The 24,389-nt window shown below is 42.1% G+C and overlaps 1 protein-coding gene across 2 annotated transcripts in view; it reads left to right on the forward strand.

Annotated features, from left to right (window-relative positions):
- The first annotated feature begins 1,447 nt into the window (after positions 1 to 1,447).
- The window catches only part of LOC116643463 (calcium-binding mitochondrial carrier protein SCaMC-1), a 51,284-nt gene continuing 28,342 nt past the window's right edge, over positions 1,448 to 24,389 (forward strand). Inside the window, exons 1-3 of one of the 2 annotated variants that reach the window (XM_032422258.1) lie at positions 1,448 to 1,805; positions 16,503 to 16,629; positions 20,464 to 20,551. In XM_032422258.1, coding sequence (XP_032278149.1) covers positions 1,623 to 1,805; positions 16,503 to 16,629; positions 20,464 to 20,551 — 398 coding nt within the window. In that variant the 5' untranslated portion in view covers positions 1,448 to 1,622. Of the gene's footprint in view, positions 1,806 to 12,680; positions 12,821 to 16,502; positions 16,630 to 20,463; positions 20,552 to 24,389 lie in introns of those variants that run through there. The other variant, XM_032422269.1, reaches the window with a different exon arrangement.

A 24,389-nucleotide genomic window follows, 5' to 3' on the forward strand; every position in this document is an offset into this window, starting at 1 on the left:
AAAAACAACCCAAAAAACCATTCAAGTGTGGGATGACTATTTCAAGCAGCCTCTCTTCGAGTACAGAGTATCCACAGGGGAGGTTAAAAGAGGTTTTTAAGGACAGATAAAATTTGATGACGTTGGAAGGCTTTTCCAAGGAAGAGGATAATTCTTAAGACTGGAAATCGGAAGTAATATAAAGAAATAAATTGGCCTCACAGTGATTTAACTAAACAGTCCTCAATTTACAAACTCTAGATTCACATATGTCTTAAATATATAACACGGTATGAGGGGAAGTAAACTCAGGGTTTGAGTTCCTGGGCTTTGTTGGAAGAACTAGTGTTTGTTTAGTGATTCAGAGGATGTGGGGAGAGCCTTACAAGTACCCAGTTCTATCTCCTGTAGATAAAGGAATACAATGACAGTTTCTGTTAAGCAGCAGTGAATGAACAGAATTATTACAGTTAATGATATCTCATTTGGCACTTGTGAGTAATAAGACCTTTCGCATACAATATACAACCTCGTTATGAGGCAGATAGTCATACTCTCATCTTACTGGTAAGAAGCTACTCAGAGAGGCTATGCCACGTTTCCAAGTTTACAGAGCGTAAGGATTAGGACCCTGGCATTTTCGACTTCCAATGTTCCTTGTCTTATTCCACGTTATGAAGTAAGCCCTAAGGTTGTAACTGCATCCATCCTGAGAGAGAGGGGCCTGAGGTTTTGCTGGCAAGTGCTGTTGGCAAATGCTGTGATTTATCCGGGGTCAGATCATACTAAGCGGTAGAGCAAAGTAGTCCCACTTTTTACCACCTCCTACCTGGATGAACCTTCATCTTTTCTGCCAAAGAGCCTTGAGTTTCTTTTACCCCCAGTTTTATTGAGGCATAATTGACATGTAATATTGTATTGGTTTTAGGTGTTCCTTTTGTTTTTTAAATTGCTTTCAGATTTAACTCCTCTGCTTCTTAAAGCAGAATTCCCATCCCAGGTGCGCAAGCTCTCAACTTCCTCATTTTTGTCAATAGAAAACAGGCCCAGAGATGTGTAATATCTGTGGAGCCTCAGGAAAAAGTCCGAGATCTGTGTCGCCCGCCATGTCCCAATTTCCGTGCAGTGAGAACTGCCTACCTGTGGGCAGTCTGCAAAGACTCCAAGCTGTTAGGGTAAGAGGCCCTGAAGTTGAGTAACCTGAGCTTCGAACTGTCCTCTCCCCCATTCCCCAAAACGTAACCAGCGGATGCCCAAACCCAAGGCCTCTGGGGGGCTTGCTCCTCGACCCTGCGCCTCTGACAGTTCGACTGGGAACGAGCAGAACTCATTTCCCGAGTCCCACCGCTCCTCCGGAGACCCACCCGCAGCCCTTTCACTTCCTGCGCGTTCCAGGCGGCGCCAGGCCCGCCCCTCCACGCCTCTCGGGGAGGCCGGCGCCCGGCGAGCTCCTCCCCGAGTAGCAGCGGGAGCGGCCACTCCCTGCGCGCCAAGCCGGGCTGGGCCGGGGTCTCTGCGCCTTCTCCCTGCACGCCGCGGGCCCCTCGAAGCCAGGCGGCGGCCGTCGCGCGGGTCCTCGACGCGCCCGGCAGTGCTCGTCCCCGTGACCCCCCTGGGCTGGGCCGTCCCGCGCCTCCCGCACCATGCTACGCTGGCTGCGGGGCTTCGTGCTGCCCGCGGCGGCCTGCCAGGACGCGGAGCCGCGGACGCGCTACGAGACCCTCTTCCAGAGGCTGGACCACAACAAGGACGGTGTGGTGGACATCGGCGAGCTGCAGGAGGGGCTCAAGAGCCTGGGCATCCCCCTGGGCCAGGACGCCGAGGAGGTGGGTCGCTGCGGGGCGCGGCTGGAGGGCCGGGAGGGCTGCGGAGATTCTGGGCGCGGGCTGCAGGAAGGCGGAACTGTGGCTTCCAGCCCGCGAAGGGGTTCCGAAGCTCGGGAATGGGCCGCGGGGCCAGTTACCCCCGGAGCCGATGCGCGTCAACACCTGAAAGCCTACTGGTATTTTTCCGAATGAAATTAGTGCGGTGAACACTGTGGCCCACTGTAACAACTTAAAAAACGCTGTTCCATAGTACCTTTGGTCTGAATGCATCCCGGGCCCTTCACCTGCCTTTTTGCAAAATTTAATAAAAAATTTTTTTGTTTAACCCTCAGCTTTTGCAAGCATTTAATCAAGGTTTTGTTTGTTTGGCTTTGTTTTGTTTTGTTTTAAGCTCTCAGACTTAAGTGGGCCCCACTTCTGTAAAAAGGCTCACACTTCGCATCTCTTAGGAGCTCCTTTGTTATACACCAGCTAGTTTTGTCTAGTGTTTCAGAACTTTTGAAAACCAATCCTATGTATGTTTCCTCCAACTTCCTGTTGAGGAGAGGCAACATTCCATGGTGTAAGACCTTCCTTAATGTCCTAAGACATAAATTGATCTAAAGGATTGGCCGGTCGCTGAGCAGTTTCAACTTCTCTGAGTCATTTTAATTGTGTCTGTGAAGTTCAGCCCCTTTGGCAGGGTGGAGATACTTGGAACCTCTCCAACCCCTCTGAAACATAAGAGGTTCCTATCCTGAGAGGGAAAGTGATTAAACGCTTAAGAGCCAGCAACTGTTTCACAGTTATATTTTAAGCTACTCGTTCAATGTCTTTAGTAGTTACACGTCCCTTTAGTTTATTTACTATGTCTTATTGAGTCAGATTTAGTAAGTTACAATTTTTAGAAAACTGTCTATTTTGTCCAAGGTTCATAATATTCACTTAGGATTTTTAGAAAGTTCTGACTATATGCGTGGTTATATGCTCTTTCATTTCTGATATCGAGCTCCACCCCCCACTTCAATCTTGCCAAAGATTTGTCTATTTTATTTATACGTTGAAAGAATCAACTTTTGGTACTTTATGCTGATGGTCTCTTTTCAGTTTTTTCTTATTCTGTAAGAATTCTTATTCTTATTATTTTTTCTAATTTCTGTGTATTTCCTTCTATTTTGGGTTTACTCATTTGCTCTTTTTCGAATTTTTTTAGTTGAATGCTTGATTCCTTAATTTTGAGCTACAATATCCCTTTAATCACTTTTTTTCTTTAAATTCAATTAGCCAACATATAGTACATCATTAGTTTTTGGTATGGTGTTCAGTGATTCATTAGTTGCATGTAATACCCAGTGCTTATCACATCACGTGCCCTCCTTAATTCCCATCATCCAGTTACCCCATCCCCCCATCTACCTCCCCCCTTTAATCACTTCTTTAGCTGCATCCCACAAGTTTGTATTTTTGTTTAGTTCCAAGTATTTTCTAATTTCCAATGTGATTTCATCTTTGACCCAGTAATTATTTAAATGCGTGCTTTAAATTTCCAAAGACTTCCTTTTTCAGTTGGTTCTTTGAAAATATGAATAAAATAGACAAGCCTCTGGCAAGGTTGATTAAGAAAATACGAACTCAAAATCAGGAATAAAAAATGTGTTTAATTTTCCAAAATTTATATATGAACAAATTATAAAGGAAGTTGTATAAAATCACGTGTATGCAAACATACAATAGGATGGCATATATTTATCACTGTCATATATATGTATTTTATACATACATATATAAGTATATAACTTCCTGTGCTTTTGCTAGATGTTATTAACTAATCCCAGGACTCCTGACTGGTACCTTCTTCAATAAAAGGTTACTAATGATTATTTATGGATGATAGGAGTTAAATTACTTTTTTACTTTTTTCTTTACAATTTTTGTATTATTTCAATTTTTTAAAATAATTGTATATTATTATGATTGGGGAAAAAAGAGGTTTTTGTTTTCATTTTTGTTTTGTTTTTATAAATATCACCTCCTCTGAGATGAGCCTTTCCAGACCACCCTCTATGGAAGAGTTGATCACACCCTACTATGTGTAGGTCCTTGGTCTCACATGTCACTACTATTATAATTTTCAAAAGGTGTTAATTTTAGTTATTGACTGTGCCCTCCACTAGACCAAGCATCTTGAAGATGAGGTCATGTCTTAGTCATTTAAGCACAGTAATACAAAAAGATTTAGGGCTGTGATTTGAAACAGCCTAAATAAGGCAGTGGCTCGTTCGAGTAATTATAGGAAAAAAGAGGTAAAATTTAATTGTAAAGCAGTTGTTAGTGCTTGTATTTCCAGCATGTATAGGACAAGATGACCAAAAATCCTCCTACTGCAAGATATCAAGAAATGCTGGATAAAATAAGATAAGCATTTTTTAATGAAAACTTTTTTTTAAGAGCAATTTTAAGTTTGAGAAGAAGGTACAGAGATTTCCCGTAGACCATCTGCCCTTGCGTATCACGTGCACAGCCTTCCCCACTGTCAACATTGCTCAACCAAATGGTACTTTTTTTTAACCAAGGGTGAACCTACACTGACACATCGTTATCACCCAAAGCCCATAGTTTACCTGAGGATTCACTCGTGATGTTGTATATTCTCTGGGTTTGGACAAATGTGTAATGACATGTATCCATCATTATAATCTCATACAGAAGATTTTCACTGCCCTAAAAATCCTGTGCTCTGCCTATTCATCCCTGCTCCCACTGCTGATCTTTTTATTGGCTCCATAGTTTTGCCACATAAAACATCTTTTTACATGCATAATAAGAAAAAGCTAATCAAACTGTCTGGGTTTAAATCTTGGTTCTGCTGCTTACTAGTTAACTTTGGACAATTTTCTTTTACTCTCTTTTTTTAATTGAAGCATAGTTGACACACAGCATTACATTAGTTTCAGGTGTACAGCATAGGGATTCGACAACCCTGTAGGTTCCGCTGTGCTCACCACAAGTGCAGCTCCCATCTGTCACCATACAACGCTATTACAGTGCCACCGACTATATTCCCTATGCTGGGCCTTTTATCCCTGTGACTTACTCCGTAACTGGAAGCCTGTACGTCCCACTCCCTTCACCCATTTTGCCTGTATCCCCACCCCTCTCTGGACAATTTTCTTAATCTCTAGCCCCAGTTTCCTCAGCGGTGGCAGAGGCAACACTAGTACCTATCTCAGAGGGTTATTATGGAGAATAAATGAATTAAAATATGTAAAGTACTTAGAAAAATGCCTGGTAACCTAATAAGGACTCTGCCACTTGGATGGTGAGTGAGCCAGCTTCCAAATCCCATGTTACCACCTCTTTTTTTTCTTTTTAAGATTTTATTTATTTATTAGAGAATGAGAGAGAGAAAGGACATGAGAGGGGGGAGGGTCAGAGGGAGAAGCAGACTCCCCGCCGAGCAGGGAGCCCGATGCGGGACTCGATCCAGGGACTCCAGGATCATGACCTGAGCCGAAGGCAGTCGCTTAACCAACTGAGCCACCCAGGCGCTCCGCATGTTACCACCTCTTGTGTTGGACCACTCTTGGTACTGTCAGTTCTGGTCTTCTGAGGGGCAGAAACCAAGATGGGATTGGGGGTGCAAAAGATTTATTGGGAGAGATGCTTGTGAAGGGTAAGGGAGAGGGAAAAAAGGAGTGAGCTGAGGTCTTAAGACCGTGACACAAATTTAACCCCTGTTAGAAGAGTTCAAGAAGGAATGATTTGGGAAGAACCTCAGACCAAAGCACAGTTCTTAAAAAGTCTCAACTAAGCCAATAGGGGGGTCCCTGGGGGAAGTGTTATCAGTTAGTGGGGTCCTGTGTCGTTGGCTGCCCCGTGCCGTACCCTGCTGCAGCTAGTCGTTGGTTGGAGCAGCCCAGGACAAGCATGGACTTAGTGCGAGTGCTGTGGGCACAGAGGTGTGCCAGGCAGGCAGCCTGTCGTTCGGCTCGGCTCCCACAGCAGGTTCTCTCAAAGGGCCATCTGACCTAGCCACCAGAGCCCTCTCCTCGTGCGACACCGATCTGCGTCTCTCTATCAGCTTGGGGAGTGCTTCCTCATCGCGCCCTGCCTCTCTTTCTCGGGGAGGCCAGAGGGACAAACTACAGTCCCCATTGCTTCCGTTAGTCCCCGCTGGTACTCCTAATTTCCCTTTTGGACAGTCTGCTTTAAATTCCACTCATACCCTGCTGTAATCTCTGCAGGTCCTCGTGACTTCTGGTGGTGCGCCCCAAACCTTCATTTGTGAGGGGTCTGAGCTTTGCAAGCCAGTGTTGTTGCGTGTGCACGTTCACAGTGATAACTGTGCAGACAGCATGTGCGGTGTCCACATGGGTCCCCTGAGTCCATACCTATCCCCCCTGTCTCCATTGTGTAAAAGCAGCCCTGTCTCCTGCTGATCGAGGTCAGCGTCTACCTACTAAGACGGTGACTTCTTTTCTTGCCTGTTGGTCCCTGGGCACAAGGAATTCCAAGTGTCCAGGTGCAGTTATAGCTTGTAGTTCACTGGGACCATTGCTGTATTCCCTGGCAAGAGTATGTCCTGTTTGGGGACCAGAAACTAGCCCTACAGAGCCCGGAGTTGTGGGAGTAGGAAGCAAAAAGTCTCCCAGTGGGTCACTCGGAGTGCTAGTAAGTGAGACCGCTCCTGCTTCCGCCTCTTGGTTTCTGGACTCATGTATTCTTCCTGCTGGGGGCACAGAACTCTACAGAGGTCTCTCATTTAGTGCATATACGGCATCCTGAAGGCCGGCAACTCATTTTTGCCAAATATTGTTTCCTTGGTGGTGCTTCCGTTATGGTTTCTGTAGGCCATTCTAGCATCCTGTGAGGACGGCTGCTTCTGGATGGTGTGGTGTATGGTATGGCCAGTGGATCTCTTGGTCATGGGCCCACTTCCACACCTTTTACTATGAAGCAGACTCCCTGGTCAGAAGCTATGTTGTGTGGGGATTTCATGCCCGTGGATCAGGCATTCCATAAGCCCCCAGATAGTGGTGCTGTCTAAGCCTTTGTGGGCAGGAAAGGAAAACCCCTACCTAGAAGAGGTATCTGTTCCTGTCGGGGCGGGCCAGTGCCCCTTCCCAAATAGGAGGCCTCAATATAACTGACTTTTCACCTAGTGACTGGTTGGTCTTCCTGAAGAATAGTGTCATATCGGGGGCAGACAGGGGTCAGGTCATGAAAGACATTTTGGGCCCGCTGAGTGGTTTGGATTTCATATGAGTAATGGGGGCCTTGAGAAGTTTTAAGTAAGAGAGGGACACAGGCAGACTTAAGTTTTAGGAAGATCACTCTGGTGGCTGTGTGGGAAATAGATGGAGGAAGAAAGGGCTATGAGGCAAGCCTGGGAAACAGTAGCCAACCAAATACTTGGAATTAGGATTACATGGTCAGTCTTTATGGGGGAAAATTTCAGAGGCGTAGGTCAAGGGTTTGCATAATGTCAAGGATTGGGGAGATTATCTACTTGAGTATCTAGAAATGAGAACTATGAGGTGACTCTTCAAGGGAAGGTTTCAAGATAGTAGTTTGCATCTAAGGCAGATACCCAGCTTGAAGTGAAATCCTTCTAAATTTCCACCGATTTTATCTCTTTTCCATGTTTCCAAGCTTTTGTAATGAATTTAGCATTGAGAAGAGAGCAAGTGTCCGTTTAAGTTCCTTTAGACCTTAAATGGAAAGAATATGGAAAATAAAAGTGGAGTGTAGAAAACGGGCATAAGGGGTACAATAGCTAACCATTATTAAGTGTTCCAAGACTACCCAGGGAAGAGAAAAGACTTCAAAGCAAGTACTGCTTTTTAGAGTATTTTCTATTTTGTGTTCATCCTCCTCCTCCTCCTTAATGTTTGTTTTTTGTCAAAGGCCACATTAAAACATTCTCAAAGACAGTCATTTGAGGTACTCCAAGGAACAGGTTTTAGAACATTGAAGAATAGAGGAAATAATCTGAATTTTAATTTACTCAAATGAAAATTGTGAGGAAAATAAACTGATGAAGAGTCAGCAGTTTTAGCTGGAAGTATGCTTATTTTGTTTCAATTTAGACTTGGAAGAATTTGGAACAGTGAAGGCCAAAAAAACCCAAAAAACAAAAAACAAAAAATTTCCCAGATGTAGAATTAAGGCAGTAAAATGAAAAAAGTGGATCTTGCCCCGTAGGATTTTACAGATATTTTCTTCTTCTCCAATCTTGGCATCATTTTAGCTGCGCCTCTTTTATTAGTATGTGGAGGAGAAAGGGGGACAGGTTTTGTAGAGTGTATGAAGGTATTCCTGTATCTGAGTTCAGAGCTGGCTGACTTGACAAATGTGTTCAGTTAACCTGGTAAATTACAGGCAGTTTTAAAACTAAGTTGTTTGCCGTATCTTCATGTGCACAAACTCTTACTGTAACTTTCTTAGGAGAGGTTTATCATCATAAGGGGCCCAGGACTCTTAAAACAGAGAGGATTGCGGGCGCCTGGGTGGCTCAGTTGGTTAAGCAACTGCCTTCGGCTCAGGTCATGATCCTGGAGTCCCGGGATCGAGTCCCGCATTGGGCTCCCTGCTCAGCAGGGAGTCTGCTTCTCCCTCTGATCCTTCCCCTCTCATGCTCTCTGTCTCCCATTCTCTCTCTCAGATAAATAAATAAAGTCTTAAAAAAAAAAACAAAAACAGAGAGGATTGCTGAGAGCAAAAAGGGAAGCATCTTGGCCCATGAGTTCCATACTTGGTGTGACTGTGTAGCCTGGGTCAAGTCATTCAAACTTTGGTTTACTTTCCTTATTCTTAAAATGCAGGTATCTGCCATGACTCCTGGGCAGATTTTTATCAAGACCCCATGTGACTGGACATGAAAGTTGATGTAAAAAAGCCTTTCAAATGTGATGTCACAGGTACTAGATGACGGGCTCCTTGAGGACCCTCTGTCCCCATGGATATTGAGTGTATGCTGAACGATTACAAGTGGGAGTCTGACAAGTGGTTGGACCGGACAGCCTGATTTAAGGGCTCCTCCACCTCTGATATTCTACGGTTGTTTTGATTCTCTGTCTTTAAATTTTCTGTTTACAACTACAGATGGAATAGGGTCACATACAAAAACAGTAGCTTAGAGGCACCATGGTGGCTCAGTCGTTAAGCGTCTGCCTTCGGCCCAGGTCATGATCCCAGGATCCTGGGATCGAGCCTCGTATCAGGGAGCCTGCTTCTCCCTCTGCCCCTCCCTTTGCCCCTTTCCCTGCTCGTGCTTTCTTTCTCTCTCTCTCTTTCAAATAAATAAATAAAATCTAAAAAACACACAAAACAGTAGCTTAGCAAATGTGTATTGCTTTGAATGGAATTTCTTTTCAGGGTTTCACTCCATAGCATAATTCCTCTGTTAACAGCAGGGATTTATTTTATTAGCATTTTCATTTTAGAAACTTTATTACTAAAGGAAATGCGATAAAGAAGTCATAGAGGTACATTTTAAGGCATCACAGGAGGGGGATTATGGTATAAGAAAAACAATGAATTCCAAATACATTTATGTCAAATGTTCTAAAATATATAACATCTGTACCTTTTGTGTTTTCTCCTTATATTCTAAAATCTGATGTTATCCCTTCTTTGAGGCTATTTTGGAAAGAATGAAAAAAATGGAAGAGTTCTTTTGTAAGGCATAAAATAACCCTTTCCACCTTGGTAGCAGTCTACCTGTTAGTCTCCTTCCCAAATCCCAACATTCTCCCAACCGGGCCACAGCCATAGACATTTGTCTCTTTATTTTCTTTTCTCTGCTTGGCATTGCTCTCACTCCTTTTTTTCTGCCTGGTCAGTTATTACCCATTTGTTTAAGGCTTCAGCTCACCTGTATAATTTTACCCTAGCACAGTCAGAATTATTTTTTTAATCAACATTTCAGGTAAGATGTTTAGAAATAAATAAGCTCCCACAAGGCAACATACTGTAAGGGTGCTGCTTGACTCTTTTTGACTGCTCTGAGTTAAAATATGCTATCTTTTTAAGGGTCACATAGCGTCCACTGAGAAGTCTATATTGGACAGGATCTATGAAAACAACAAGAGGATTTGCTGAGAAAGTTTGATGCCTCACTCTGAAATGTAGACCATCGTATCTACTTCATTCATTGCTGCAATGTGTGTAGTGGTTATTCTTATGAGCTGTGGACTCAGACCAGGGTTCAAATGTTTTCACCATTTGCTACACTTGTGACCTTGAGTGAGCTATTTAATGCTTGGAAACCTCAAATGTAACCTAGGATTGGTAAGAGCTACACAGTAGTACAAATATTAAATTCATTCAATTAATATTTTTGAATAGTTCCAGACACTGTTCAATGAACTGGGGATATAGTAGTGAACAAGACAGATAGGGTCCCTCAACTGTGTCCTCACAACTTTCTGTAGAGGAGGTCTGTTTGTGTTGGATGGGTAGGTGGGGGTAATTATAAGCAAATAAGGAACAGGATAATTTTTAAAAGTGGAAAAGAATTGTTGAATACAACAAAAATAGTTGCCCTTTTATTAGATGAGACTATCGACTCTGTTTTGCTCCTTCATATCCCTTGTGTAAAATTCTGTCAGTCTGTTTTCCTTATTACTCTGGCCATGACTTCTGTTTTTTCTCCTTGGACCACTGGGCTCTTGTGCCCTGTCTGGATGTCTGTCTTCAATGACTCTTTGTGGCTACGTGCCTTCTCTGCAGTGCACAGGGCCCCTGTGGATTGTACAATTCTCCTGTGTGGGAGAATTCATTCTTGATTGGGACACAGCACATCTTGTGAAACATCATTAAATGTCTGCCACTGCTCAGTTGCTCTGGGGGGGAAGTGTTTATTGCAAACAGTGGTACTTAGTCGTACTAAGTACTAACTGTGGTGCAACCTCCTTCTAAAGGCAAACCTGTGGGTATTTCACGGACATGTGACAGGCCTCTGTATGTTGTCAGTGCTTGACAGGATGAGGGAACAGAGCAAGAGCGAACAGATAATGGCCCAATTAAATTTGCTTTGTGAATTTTTAAAAAAGAATTTATTTATTTTCTTGGAGCAGTTTTAGGTTCACAGCAAAATGAAGAGGAATTTATAGAGATTTCCCATAGACTCCCTGCTCCCACACATGAATAGCCTCCCCCATTGTCAGCATCCCCCACCAGAGTGGTACATTTGTTACAATTGATAAACCTACAGTGACACATCATTATCTCCCAAAGTCCATAGTTCACCATAGGGTTCACTTTTGGTGGTGTTCTCTGGGTTTGGACAAATGTATAATGACATGTATGCATCTTTATAGTATCATACAGAGTATTTTCAACTGCCCTAAAAAAATCCCCTGTGCTCTGCCTATTCATTCTTCTACCCTCTCCCCCCAACCTCTGGCAACCACTGATCTTTTTAATGTGTTCATAATTTTGCCTTTTCCAGAATGTCATATGGCTAGAATCATATAGTATGTAGCCTTTTCAGATTAGCTTCTTTCACTTAGTAATATGTAATATACATTTAAGTTTCCTCTGTCTTTTCATGGCTTGATACTTCATTTCTTTTTAGCACTGAATAATATTCCATTATCTGGATGTGCCGCAGTTTACTTATCCATCACCTACTGAAGGCCATCTTGGTTGTTTCCAAGCTTTGGCAATTATGAAAAAAGCTGCTCTAAACATCTGTGTGCAGGATTTTGTGTGGACATAAGTTTTCAGCTCTTTTGGGTGGACTCCAAGGAACATGGTTGCTGGATCATACGGTAAGGGTGTATTTAGTTTCGTAAGAAACTGCCCAACTGTCTTCCAATGTGGCTGTGCCATATTGCATTCCCACCGGCAATGAATGAGAGTTCCCGTTGTTCCACATGAATTTTAATATTCAACTTTTTAAAGAGTACTCCATGTTTAGGAAAAGAAATTACAGAAAAAGTGGAATTTTTACTGTGCAACTACACTTACACATTTTCAGTGGAGCAGGTGAGGGACCATAGGGAGGCCAGAGCCCTCAGTGGCTTTGGAGAGTGGGATTAAGAAGAAGCCACAGGCATTGTTTGTGAATACCTCCTGACTTCTCTCTGTGATCCCAGCTGACTTCTGCCCATTTTGCGATTATCCTCCTGAGTGTGCTGCCGACATCTGTAAGGACTGAGCTGGGACCCTGGTGGTTAGAGTAGCCTTGCTCTGGAGCGACCACAGATGCTGGGTGAAGATAAGGAACTAGGGTGGGAGTTGGGGGTGGGTAAATCACAGAAGGAGGGGTCCAAGTGGGCAGATTTTCATTAGGCCCCCAATTCCTAACCTCCACACTATTAAGTGCTTAAACCTTAGAAGAAGGATTCTAAGAAGGTGTGACGAAACAACTAAAACATGTTGGGCTTTACCACCAGTCAATATGGCCCCACAGTCCATGTCCCAACACTCTCCCACCCACTTTTCTCTAAAAAGAAGCTCTACCTTTAGAGACAGTCCTATGCAGAGGTCTTTCTGGAAGTTTCGGGGGAAGGACATGAGTTGTCCCTTCTAGGTTCCTCCTGGAGTGGGGTGAAAGCCTGGGCGTCTCACCCGCCGGCGCAGGAGCACAGCCCAAGCGCCGAGGCCTCCCTGTCTGGGTCAGACCCCCAGTGGTAGCAGCCGAGGCTCTGGGCGGAGAGGCCAGGCCCGCGTGGCGCACGGATGCACCTCGTGCCTCTGCGCTGGAGCCGTTGCGATGGTCCCTCCCCGTCCTGCGCTTTATCTCGCGGAAGGAGCCTGGGGTTGGGGGGGACATTGCTATCGTCGGTCCCTGCTAACTGGATGTGTGGTGGGCAGGGTCGCCTTCCTCCCTCTCACTTCCACCTCTGTGAGGCTCCTGGGGGCCACAGCGTGGACCACTCCTGCCGCCAGAGACATCCCAAATGGACGTCCTCTATGAAGAACTCTTTCGGTACCTGGACCATAATGAGAATGGGACCCTGGATGTCCTTGAGCTTCAGGAAGGCCTGCAGGATATAGGGGTCCTTGAATTCCTGGAGGAAGGGCAGGTGGGCCTCAGTGGGGCTGTGGTAGGAGAGATGTGGGGGCTGGGAGCCCCGGAGACGCCTTGGGCAGAGATGGGGGAAGCTGTATTGACACCTTACCCAGCTTCCCCTGGGGACCCACTATAGCTTTCAGGTTGGTTACCAACGTTTTACCATTTGAAGAATAACAACACAGCTAATACTTTTCTCAAGCATTTTTCTTGTTTCCCCTGGCTCTCATAAAATTTCCAAATTCAAATTGCTCTGAAGATGCTGGCTACCACGTTGTTTTGGGGGGTCACCTTGTTCAATGTACTCACCTGTTATTACTAGCCTGGATGGGCATCTAGGCCAATGAGGCTCCCTCCCCACTTTGGGGAACTGGGATAATCACCATATGTTTTATGTGTTTGGGAGTGGGGGCGGGGTGTAGTTGGAAATGGTCTAATATTATCTTTCAGTTTCTGTTCCTGGAAGGAGGGCATTCAGTCTGGTGGCTTGTACCCTGGGGGTCTCGCCAGTTCTGACCTTTCCTCTGAGCATGCCTTCATCAGCACACTTGTAAAGACTGAGCTTGGCATCATTTCCTCTGGGAAGCCCTCTTTTTCCCAGCCTAGATCACAGATTGTGTCTCAGCGTGTAATGCCTGATGCATATTTCTATCACTGTATTTCCAAGTTATTTTCTGTTTGGAAATTCTTATTGAATATAATTACTTTCCAATTATATTTGCTCTTTGGATGTTTACAGCAGTAGACTGGGTGGGAGATTCAGGAGAGTGAGGACTGTTGAATGCATTTCATATCATTGGTACTTTGTGCTCAGGAATCTCTTGGCTGAGCTCTGTATGTTAAGATTAAGTAAAGCTCTTCTTACTAGCTGTGGGAGCTTTGGGAATCTTTACTTTCATCATCCATTCGGTGATTGGGCAGCTGGGTTTTGGGAATGTTCTATATACCAAGTGCTACAGCTCAGTTTTCTCATTTGTGGTATCAGAGGCCTGGACCGGGTGTTGTCTGTGGACCAGGCCAATCCAAAATGTTATCTCTGTAAAGTTCACTCGGTTTCTGTAATTCCTAGAACAAAAATGGAAGTGGTTTTCTTTTTCTTTTTTATTTATTTTTTAGTTTTTTTGAAGCATTTTTCTTTTTAAAGCTAAATATCCCTTATGCTTATTATTTATTACTTTTTAAAGATTTATTCATTTGAGAGAGAGAGACAGAGTGAGCAGAGGGAGAGGGAGACAGCAGACTCCCCACTGAGTGGGGAGCCCGATGTGGGGTTCGATCCCAGGACCCTGAGATCATGACCTGAGCCGAAAACAAGAGTCAGACCCTTAACTAACTGAGCCACCCGGGTGCCCTACTTTATGTTTATTTAAATGTACTTTATTCTTGTACTTAGATTTCCAAGTGTGACTTGTATTTGTTTATTTGATACAAACTAAACTTTCAAAAGAAATTCTGGTTTATGCCATAAACAAGTTCAGTTCTTTGAAACACATTTCAAAGCAATTTATCAAACAAACTTATCAAAACAATTTGTTGCAAATCTGTCTTTTGTTTTTTAAGAGATGGTGTGAGCCATATAAAGGCTTTGTATACCCCGTGGTGACTGAGGGCTTATATATTAAAACCAAGGAAGAGTTAAATCTGAAGGGCTTTCATCAACCAAACAGAACCTTACATTTCAGGGGAATACTGATGTGGCTTTTCCTCAGGTGACAGTGACATCTTTAGGGGGTTCTAATGTGAATTTTCTCCCACATGTCTCCAGCTTCCCTAGTAGAAAATTCATTTATATAAATTAAGAATTCATCAGTTAAAAAAAATAGAAATGGTACTTACATTTTGTAATGATAAGAAAGAAAAGATACAACTTTTTATTCTTTTTTTTTTTTTTTTAAAGATTTTATTTATTTATTTGACAGCGAGAGAGGGAACACAAGCAGGGGGAGTGGGAGAGGGAGAAGCAGGCTCCCTGCAGAGCAGGGAGCCGATGTGGGACTCAATCCCAGGACTCCGGGATCATGACCTGAGCCGAAGGCAGTCGCTTAACTGACTGAGCCACCCAGGCGCCCCACAACTTTTTATTCTGATAACAGGTTTTTTGAATGACGTTTTATTTGGCTTTTTACTGTGGGGCGTGAGAGACTGAGTATACAAGTATGGACAATGGTTTGCTCATATATAAAATTGAACTTTGACCCACAACTTAGAGTAACCTGCTCAGGAAACCAACCCCTTTTCTATAGTAAACAACCCAGGGAACCAACTTGCCATAAATCAGACTTAACAGGAGTCCGGATTGCCATCTCTAGAGACAATCCACGAAGCAAAATAATTTCTGTAACAATCAGCCCCAAATGGCCAGAAATTGATTGATACCTGACAGTTTCCCTAATTTTTGTCCCCACTTCCAACTTAGGACCAACTAGGGAGAGGGAAATACATACCCCTAACCAAACACAGGATGCCCCACTTCTCATTAGCCTGCCTACAGCCAAGAGCCACCAGCCAGGGCACACCTGAAGCCTCCCTTTTCCCCACTATAAAGCTTGCTCACCTTTTTGTCTGCCTGCCTTTAAGTCTCAGCCAGAACTGACCACGGCTGACTGCCTTGCTATATACTAAGCTCAGGACAAATAGCCTTTGCTTTTCTCATTTGATTGGTCTTCATTTATTTCTACAGAGGAATGCAAAAGAACATTCAAAAGGGAAACCCTAGTCTTTCATATTATTGTAGGTTAGAGTCCTTATTTACCATAAGAAGGTTAAAAAATCAAGCTGTTCAAAGGTAGGGTCAGAGATGTCTTTTAACTTGCAATTTCCAAAATGATAGTTGTTCCCTGATATTTCCATTGACCAAAATATAAACTTCTTAGATGAAACTTTAGTGCATTAAATGGGGCCCCAGAATGCTGTGCCATTTTCTCTTGGATTATGCACATCTCGGTATATGTTGAGTTATCAGGATGTAATTTTCAGGTGAATATGATCCTCAATCTAATTTGTGAAAGTAATTAAATAACAGTAATTATTTTTCAGTGATAATATAAATGTATTTGCTTTTATTTATTTATATATATATTTATTATTATTATTTTTTTTAAGATTCAATTTATTTATTTGGACAGAGAGAGACACAGCAAGAGAGGGAACACAAGCAGGGGAGTAGGAGAGGGAGAAGCAGGCCTCCCGCCAAGCAGGGAGCCTGATGCGGGGCTCGATCCCAGGACTCCAGGATCACGACCTGAGCCGAAGGCAGACGCTCAACGACTGAGCCACCCAGGCGCCCCTATTTATTTATTTTTGAGAGAGAGAGAGAGAATGTGCCTGGATTACGGGAGGGGGTAGTGTCTGAAGGAGAGGCAGAGAGAGAATCTTGAACAGGCTCCCTGCCCGTTGCTGAGCCCCATGCGGGGCTTGATCTCATGGCCCTGTGATCATGACCTGAGCCAAAATCAAGAGTCCCAGGATTAACTGACTGAGCTATCCAGGCGCCTCAGGAAATATATTGTTTTAGACATCTAAATCCCATGCTAGGTCAAGTGTGTGTTTTTTATCTTGGAGTTTATAAAATGCATGTCTTACAGGAGAACAGCCAATCAGGCTGCTCGAAGTATAAGTATGTCCAAATAATTTAGTAGTTTAAAAAATGATAATTAATTTAAATAATTTTTAAAAATCTCCTTTCTTTTTTATAGAAAATCTTTACTACTGGTGATATCAACAAAGATGGGAAGCTGGATTTTGAAGAATTTATGAAGTACCTTAAAGACCATGAGAAAAAAATGAAATTGGCATTTAAGAGTTTGGACAAAAATAATGATGGTATGTCTTTATTTTGTATTCATCACCAGCTATGAAGAAGCATCTGTCCTATTTCCAAAAGTGTAAAACAATATGTATTTAGTCTCTCTTTTTTTGGAAAATAATTATTAGTAGTTGTAGTACTTGTTTTTCATAGTAATATGATTTTTCTGTAGAATTTATGTTTTTAGTGAAGAAAACTTATGCATAGCCTTGTCTACTGAATTAAAATCTGTGAATAGGGCTGTGTATATATGTTTGCTATAGAATATTGTGCTGATTGGACTTATAGGTTAAAAATAATAACTATGTTTCCTTGTTCTCTGGATAAGAGATATTTATTTTTGTTCATATATAGGTACAATGTAAAATTTAAAAAACTTTCAGATTATCTTAGATTTAATAATCTTTTTGAAAGAATTACTTTAGGGCAAGTACTCTGATCATGAAAATTGGTAGAAAAAGATAAATATTTCAAATATGTGCCTTTTTTTTTTTTTAATTAAGTAAACTCTACCCCCAATGTGGGGCTTGAACTTACCACTCTGAGATCAAGAGTCACATGCTCTACTAACTGAGCCAGTCAGGCACCCCTAAATATGTATCTTCTGATTGGGATTATGGTTTCACGATTTAGATTAATAGTTTAGAGTCCCAGTGAGTAGAGCAAAAAGCAAGTGCCACAGTAGGAGAAAGGGAGGAGTAATGAAACCCTTATCACTAGAGGTAGCCTTTGATAGGAAGTGGGAATTTATTTTTAAAAATTATAATGCATACAAAACTTAATAAAAAGATAAACTTAATAAAAAAACTAAAATGCATCCTCAAATCCCTCCCTGTATATGAACAGTCAGGGCCATTCCATTCACAGACTTGGTATTCAAGAAACAAACAAATAGGGGCGCCTGGGTGGCTCAGATGGTTAGGCGTCTGCCTTCGGCCCAGGTCATGGTCCCAGGGTCCTGGGATCGAGCCCCACATTGGGCTCCTGGCTCAGCGGGGAGCCTGCTTCTCCCTCTCCCTCTCTCCCTGCTCATCTCTCTCTCTCTCTCTGTATCTCTTTGTCTCAAATGAATAAATAAAATCTTAAAAAAACAAACAAACAAACAAATGGATTGAGGAAAAAGTATGGTTTATTCCTGGGGCAGGCAAATTTTTTTTGTAAAAGGCCAGATAGTAAGTATTTTAGCTTTGTGGGCCGTGTGGTCTCGGTTGTAGGTACTCATCTCTGCTGTCATAGTTCACACTTGATCTTAGCCAAAAGGCCGAGAAGCGATCTGCTATCATAGTTCAAAAACAGCCATAAACAATATGTACATGAATAAACATGGCTGTGTTCCAATAAAACTTTATTTATAAAAGCAGGCAACAGACCTTATTTGGCCAGTAGGTCATAGTTTGTTGGCCCCTTGTTTATACTGAATAAAGAACTTTCATTTTAGTTAGGTATAAAGCAAATTTCTTCAAACAACTAAACCCTTTGAATGGATTTGATGATGCTTTCAGTCTGTGATACTCATCCAGGAAGTTGAGTTTGTAGTGGAAAGTAGTGCTATTCAAACATTTGTTACCTCCTAGAAGCCTTATACTACATGCCTCCAAGTTTAGCCTTAGTCCAATCTTCTAGCAAAATGCAGTTCTTTTTTTTTTTTTTTTTAAGATTTTATTTATCTATTTGACCGAGAGAGAGACAGTGAGAGAGGGAACACAAGCAGGGGGAGTGGGAGAGGGGGAAGCAGGCTTCCCGCTGAGCAGGGAGCCCGCGTGGGGCTCGATCCCAGGACCCTGGGATCATGGGATCATGACCTGAGCCGAAGGCAGATGCTTAACGACTGAGCCACCCAGGCGCCCCACAAAATGCAGTTCTTACAGCCAGCTTTGCTTTTCTGCAAACTTTCATCCTATCTTGAGCCCACTACAGCTCAGTCACGTAGTAGGACTGTGTAGTGTGGAGGCAGGCAGTAGCTGGGAGACGGAGCCACCTCAGGGGCATCTGCCAGCTAAGCAGAGGTGGGTCATCCTGGTATGTAAGTTGTGCCCGTATCAGTTGTCCCTTTCAGAAAATTCTACATGAACCAGAGGAAATAATTGAAGGTGAAATTTTGTGATACATTTGTAGTAAATGAAAACAGTTTTTACTTAATTTATCTTGTTTGTAGATTTTCAAACAGTTTCTCATTATAAGTTCATATTTTTGTGCAAGCAAAGCATAAACAGTCTTTCCTCCTTATTTGTGGATTGTGTATTTGAGAATTTGCCTACTTGCTAAAATTTAACCCCAAAAGTAACTCCAAAATCAGTGCTTGCGGCATTTTGGCAGTCCTTCATGGGCTTGACTTCATTTGCTTGGCGAGCACATTTCTTGCTGAGATCAAAGAAATGATGCCCTGCTTTCTTGTTTGAGCTCTCATACTGTAAACAAGTGTCCTTCTGCAGTCCACTTAGTGCCATGTTTCTTGCATTTTTGTGCTTTTTGTTGGTGGTTTTGCTGTTCACAATGGCTCCCAAGCATAGTGCTGAAGTGCTGTCTGGCATTCCTAAATGCAAGAAGATATACTTCATTCAGGCATGAGTTGTAGTATTATTGGCCATGAGTTCAATGTTATAGAATCAACACTCTAATATGGTATTGTATAGTATTTATACACACCTATAACAAGGTTTTATACCGACAAGGTTTTATATTGATTGGTCGATGAATACGTTGTGACCAGAGGCTCAAGGAACCTAACCCTGTATTCTCCATAAGAAAAATGGTTCGATAATTCAGGGTTCATAGTGACCTTGTAGAACATAATTACCAAGAATAATGAGAATTGACTGTATTTCTTTAAGAGTGCAATTATAATGGAGAATATTCAGAATGGCATTTAAGGAATTTCATTGCTAAACAAATTGATCCCTCTAACAGTTTTTTGCATTATGCAGAATCTCATGTTTCTCTTTTCCTCTCCCCAGGAAAATTCTTTCCAAATCCTGGGATTTCTTCAGAGTCCTTCTCTTAAATGAAGTCTTTGCTTTCACCACTAACAGTAATTTTTGTCCGCCTCTTTTCCTGGCGAACTTTGCCATTAGTACTGTTGGGCAGCAGACCCTCTCGTGCTTTGTTTGGTTTCCTCCTATTTCATGCATATTGGTCTTGGGGTCATGAGTCTGTGAGCTGCTTGAGGGAAATGCAGTATTTATGACTCCCATTTATTGCTTCTATTTTCTCTTTCTTCCTCTCTTCTGTTTCGTCTCGTTCTATCTACAAACATGCACTAATTTCTCTAATAATAATAACCTTCCCTCTTCCATTGTCCTACCATCCCTGCTTTCTTTATTTTTATTGCCACATTTCTCAAAAGAATAGTCCCCACTCTTTGGTTTCTTTTAGTCATTTTCTACTTCCTTTTAACCCCGTGCAACACATCTTTACATGTATGAAAATTGCCTAGTCATTTATTAAAATCTAGAAATGCATACGTATGAAATTAATTGATCCTAGCCTAATGGAATTTACTTTGGAGTCAGAGTGTCTTGATTTGAGTCTCAGTCCTGCTGCTTAATGTTGTTACTTGGTAAGGCCACATAAGCTCTCAGTCCCTTCTTCTTTAGATGGATTATTATTATTTACCGATGAGACTTCATGATTTCTGAATGAGATAACATCTGTGTACTTGTTTAGTGTATTTGTTAAACTTTGAGTTGGTGTTGTAGTATGTATTTAAGCAAATCTGTAACTCACCGAGAGTCATAATTTTGCCTTAATGAGTCCAACGCTTTCCCTTACAAAATGAGAGTTTTGAAATTCAGGATTTCTAAGATCCTTATCCGTTCTGAGTCTGAGTTTATGCTCTTTTTCATTTTTTAAAGGAGTAATTGAGGCTTCCGAAATTGTCCAGTCTCTCCAGATACTAGGTCTGACTGTTTCTGAACAGCAAGCAGAGTTGATTCTTCAAAGGTAAGCTTTTTATCTTACTGGCAATCGTGGGCTTTCTTTGACGTTAATTTTCATATCTCGTATTCAAGATCTTCATTTTAAGTATAGCTGAAAACTCTCTACACCTTAACCATTCCTCATTATGTGTGTTCAGTATCTGTCTTCCTTTTTGTTTTGTATGTACATATTTAAGGTGTAGGAGTGGGAAGCGTAAGCTCAGATTGGATTCTCTCTTGCAAGGAAGGCCCCTGGGGCAGTGGAATGGCAGTGAGGTGTTCATAGAGAAGGAGCCTAGGCATTTTCGTGCTGCCATTTTTCCCATTTGGTTTCTAAGGTGATAATGGAACTCATTGTTCCAAGATAAGATGTTTAGCAGATTCATCACATTATTTAACCTACATGTCACTGGATAAGTGGGAAATTCCAAAGGTTCACAAAGAAATACCAATTTAAACTCTCAGAAAATGGTGATGGCAATTTGAACATTATTGCCCAGGGTAATCAATTCAGCTGTTTAGTGAGTCAGACCTTTACAGCCTTAATGTTTTATTTCACAGGATAGAGCAATAATCTCTAAAGTCTCAGTGCCCTTGAAGACTCTTCTATTACAAACACACCATAGGGACTAATTAATTTTTTTTGTGATAAAGGAAAACAGAAAAGGGTGCTTCTATTATATTCCTGTGAATGCTTTCAGTTTTTGACATTATCTAAAAAGTTTCTGCTAAATGGCTTTATTGTTGAGTTTATCTCCTTTTATATCTGTACCAGTAGCATTTTCCTCCTTTCTTTCTGTTCAGAATTTCTTTTAAAAGCAGCCGCTCAACAGGAGGGCCCAAGTCTCAGAGCTTGGGCATGATGTTGCTATTGTTAACACTGGATGAGGAAGGCTTTCCTGAGGAAATGAAAAACTAAAAAAATGAAAAGGGGTAAACCGGATTTTGACAGTGGGGTATGGGGCATGTAATATTCTGTTGCTGAAGTCATTCTTCCAGGGAATTGAAGGTTTGTTTTTTTTTTTTTAATTTTATTTTATTATGTTAGTCACCATACAGTACCTCATTAATTTTTGATGTAGTGTTCCATGATTCATTGTTTGCGTATAACACCCAGTGCTCCATGCAATACGTGCCCTCCTTAATACCCATCACTGGGCTACCCCATCCCCCCACCCTCCTCCCCTCTAAAGCCCTCAGTTTCTCGGAGTCCATAGTCTCTCATGGTTCATCTCCCCCTCCGATATCCCCCCCTTCATTTTTCCCTTCCTTCTCCTAATGTCCTCCATGCTATTCCTTATGTTCCACAAAGTGAAACAAATAATCAAGTCAAAAAATGGGCAGAAGACATGAACAGACACTTCTCAAAAGAAGACATACAAATGGCTAACAGACACATGAAAAAATGTTCATCATCATTAGCCATCAGGGAAATTCAAATCAAAACCACACTGAGGGGCGCCTGGGTGGCGCAGTTGGTTGAGCGCCTGCCTTCGGCTCAGGTCGTGATCCCAGGGTCCTGGGGTCAAGCCCCGCATCAGGCTCCCTGCTCGGCGGAGAGCCTGCTTCTCCCTCTCCCACTCCCCGGCTTGTGTTCCGTCTCTCACTGTCTCTTTCTCTCTGTCAAATAAATAAATCTTAAAAAAAAAAAAAACCACCACACTGAGATACCACTGTATACCAGTTAAAATGGCAAAAATTGACAAGGCAAGAACAACAAATGTTGGAGAGGTTGTGGAGAAAGGGGAACCCTCTTACACTGTTGGTGGGAATGCAAGTTGGTGCAGCCGCTTTGGAAAAGAGTGTGGAGGTGCCTCAAAAAATGAAAAATAGAGCTACCCTGTGACTCAGCAATTGCACTACTGGGTATTTACCCCAAAGACACAGATGTAGTGAAAAGAAGGGCCATATGCACCCCAATGTTCATAGCAGCAATGTCCACAATAGCCAAACTGTGGAAAGAGCCGAGATGCCCTTCAACAGATGAATAGATAAAGAAGATGTGGTCCATATATACAATGGAATATTACTCAGCCATCAGAAAGGATGAATACCAACTTTTGCATCAGCATGGGTGGGACTGGAGGAGATTATGCTAAGTGAAATAAGTCAGTGGCTTTTAATATATTCATGGACTTGTGTAACTACCACCATTACTTAATTTTGGAGCATTTTCATCACCCCAAAAAGTAACCCGGTACTCATTAGCAGTCACTCCTTATTCCTCCTCTGCAAGCCCCCAGCAACCACTGACCTACATTTTCTTCTCTTCTGATTTGTCTGTTCTGGACATTTCACAAAAAAATGGAATCCTACAGCATGTGGCCTTTTGTGTCTGGCTTTTTTCACTTAGCATGATATCTTCAAAGTTCATGCATTTGTAGCATGTATCAGTACTTCATTCCTTTTTTAGACCAAGTCACATTCCATTGTAAGGATATATCACACTTTGTTTATCCATTCATCAGTAGATAGGCATTTGGTTGTTTCCTTTTTTTGGCTATTATGAATAATTCATGTACAAGTTTTTGTGTGAACATATGTTTTCAGTTCTCTTGGGTATATACCTAGAGGTGGAATGACTCGATTATATGATAACTCTATGTTTAACATTTTGAGGAACTGCCAGACTGTTTTTGAAAGTGACTGCATCATTTTATAATTCCAACAGCCATGTATGAGGGTTTTAGTTTCTCCACATCCTCCCAACACTTGTTATTTGTTGTCTTTTGCTTTTTACCATCTACGTGGGTATAATGTATCTCGTTATTGTTTTGATTTGTATTTCCCTGATGGCTAATAAATTGTATATTCTTTTACACTTTTGGGTTATTATTATTATTAGCATTTGTGATGCTTCAGCAAAAATACTAGAATATGTTTATACTGGAAAAACCTCCGTTTTCCTTTCTCTGTGTGTCTTCTTTACTAACACAGAAAACACTTCACTTCTGACACCTCTGGTCACCAAATGTGTGAATTCCCCCACCCCCCCTGACCCACAATAGGCAATTATCTGTGACATTATCCCTGGTACCCTACAATTTAGCTTAATTCTAATACTATCTGCCCAGAGATAGTATCAGATCCCATAGGTTAAGGGCTCAGTCCCACAAGACTCCTCCCCAGTTAGATGCCAATCACAAATAGTAGGTCCCCATGTTACCCTCAGTTTCTGTCTGACTTGGCTACACATTGGAGGTTCCCAAGACCTCCTTCCTCAGAGCAGCTTACAGAACTCAGGGAAATATTTACTTACATCTTCCAGTTTATTAAAGGATATGATGAAGGGTACAGATGAATAGCCAGATGAAGAGATACGTAAGGTGAGGTCTGGGAGGGTCCCAAGCACATGAGCTTCTGTCCCTGTGGGGTTGGGGTGTGTTACCCTCCTGGTATGGATGTGTTCACCGACGTGAAAGTTCTCTGAACCCATACTTTGGGGGATTTTATGGGGGCTTTCTCACATAGGCATGTTCAATTATTAACTCTATTGTAAACCTCTCTCCCCTCTCTGGAGAAATCGGAGTGGGGGACTGAATATTCTTTTTTTTTTTGAAGACACATTTATTCAGTGTCATGATCAGAGTATTACATTTAGCAACCAACAGCATGGGTGCAAAAAAAAAAAAAACAAAAAAAAAACAAACTACATTAAAACCCTTTGTTGGAATGCTTTCACACATTTGGTGACCACTTTCCACAGAACAGAAACTAAAATAACCTGTTATACAATTAGTCACAAATACAGTCCTCAAGTTTTTTGCCCATACACATGTGTATTGTCTAAAACATGTCTTCTTTGTAGCAGCTAGGCCCTGCCCCCACTGTGCTTGGCTGAGTTCACAAATCTGTTGTAACCT

The sequence above is a fragment of the Phoca vitulina genome, unplaced genomic scaffold, assembly GCF_004348235.1.
Source record: "Phoca vitulina isolate PV1807 unplaced genomic scaffold, GSC_HSeal_1.0 scaffold2, whole genome shotgun sequence".
Taxonomy (NCBI): Eukaryota; Metazoa; Chordata; class Mammalia; order Carnivora; family Phocidae; genus Phoca; species Phoca vitulina.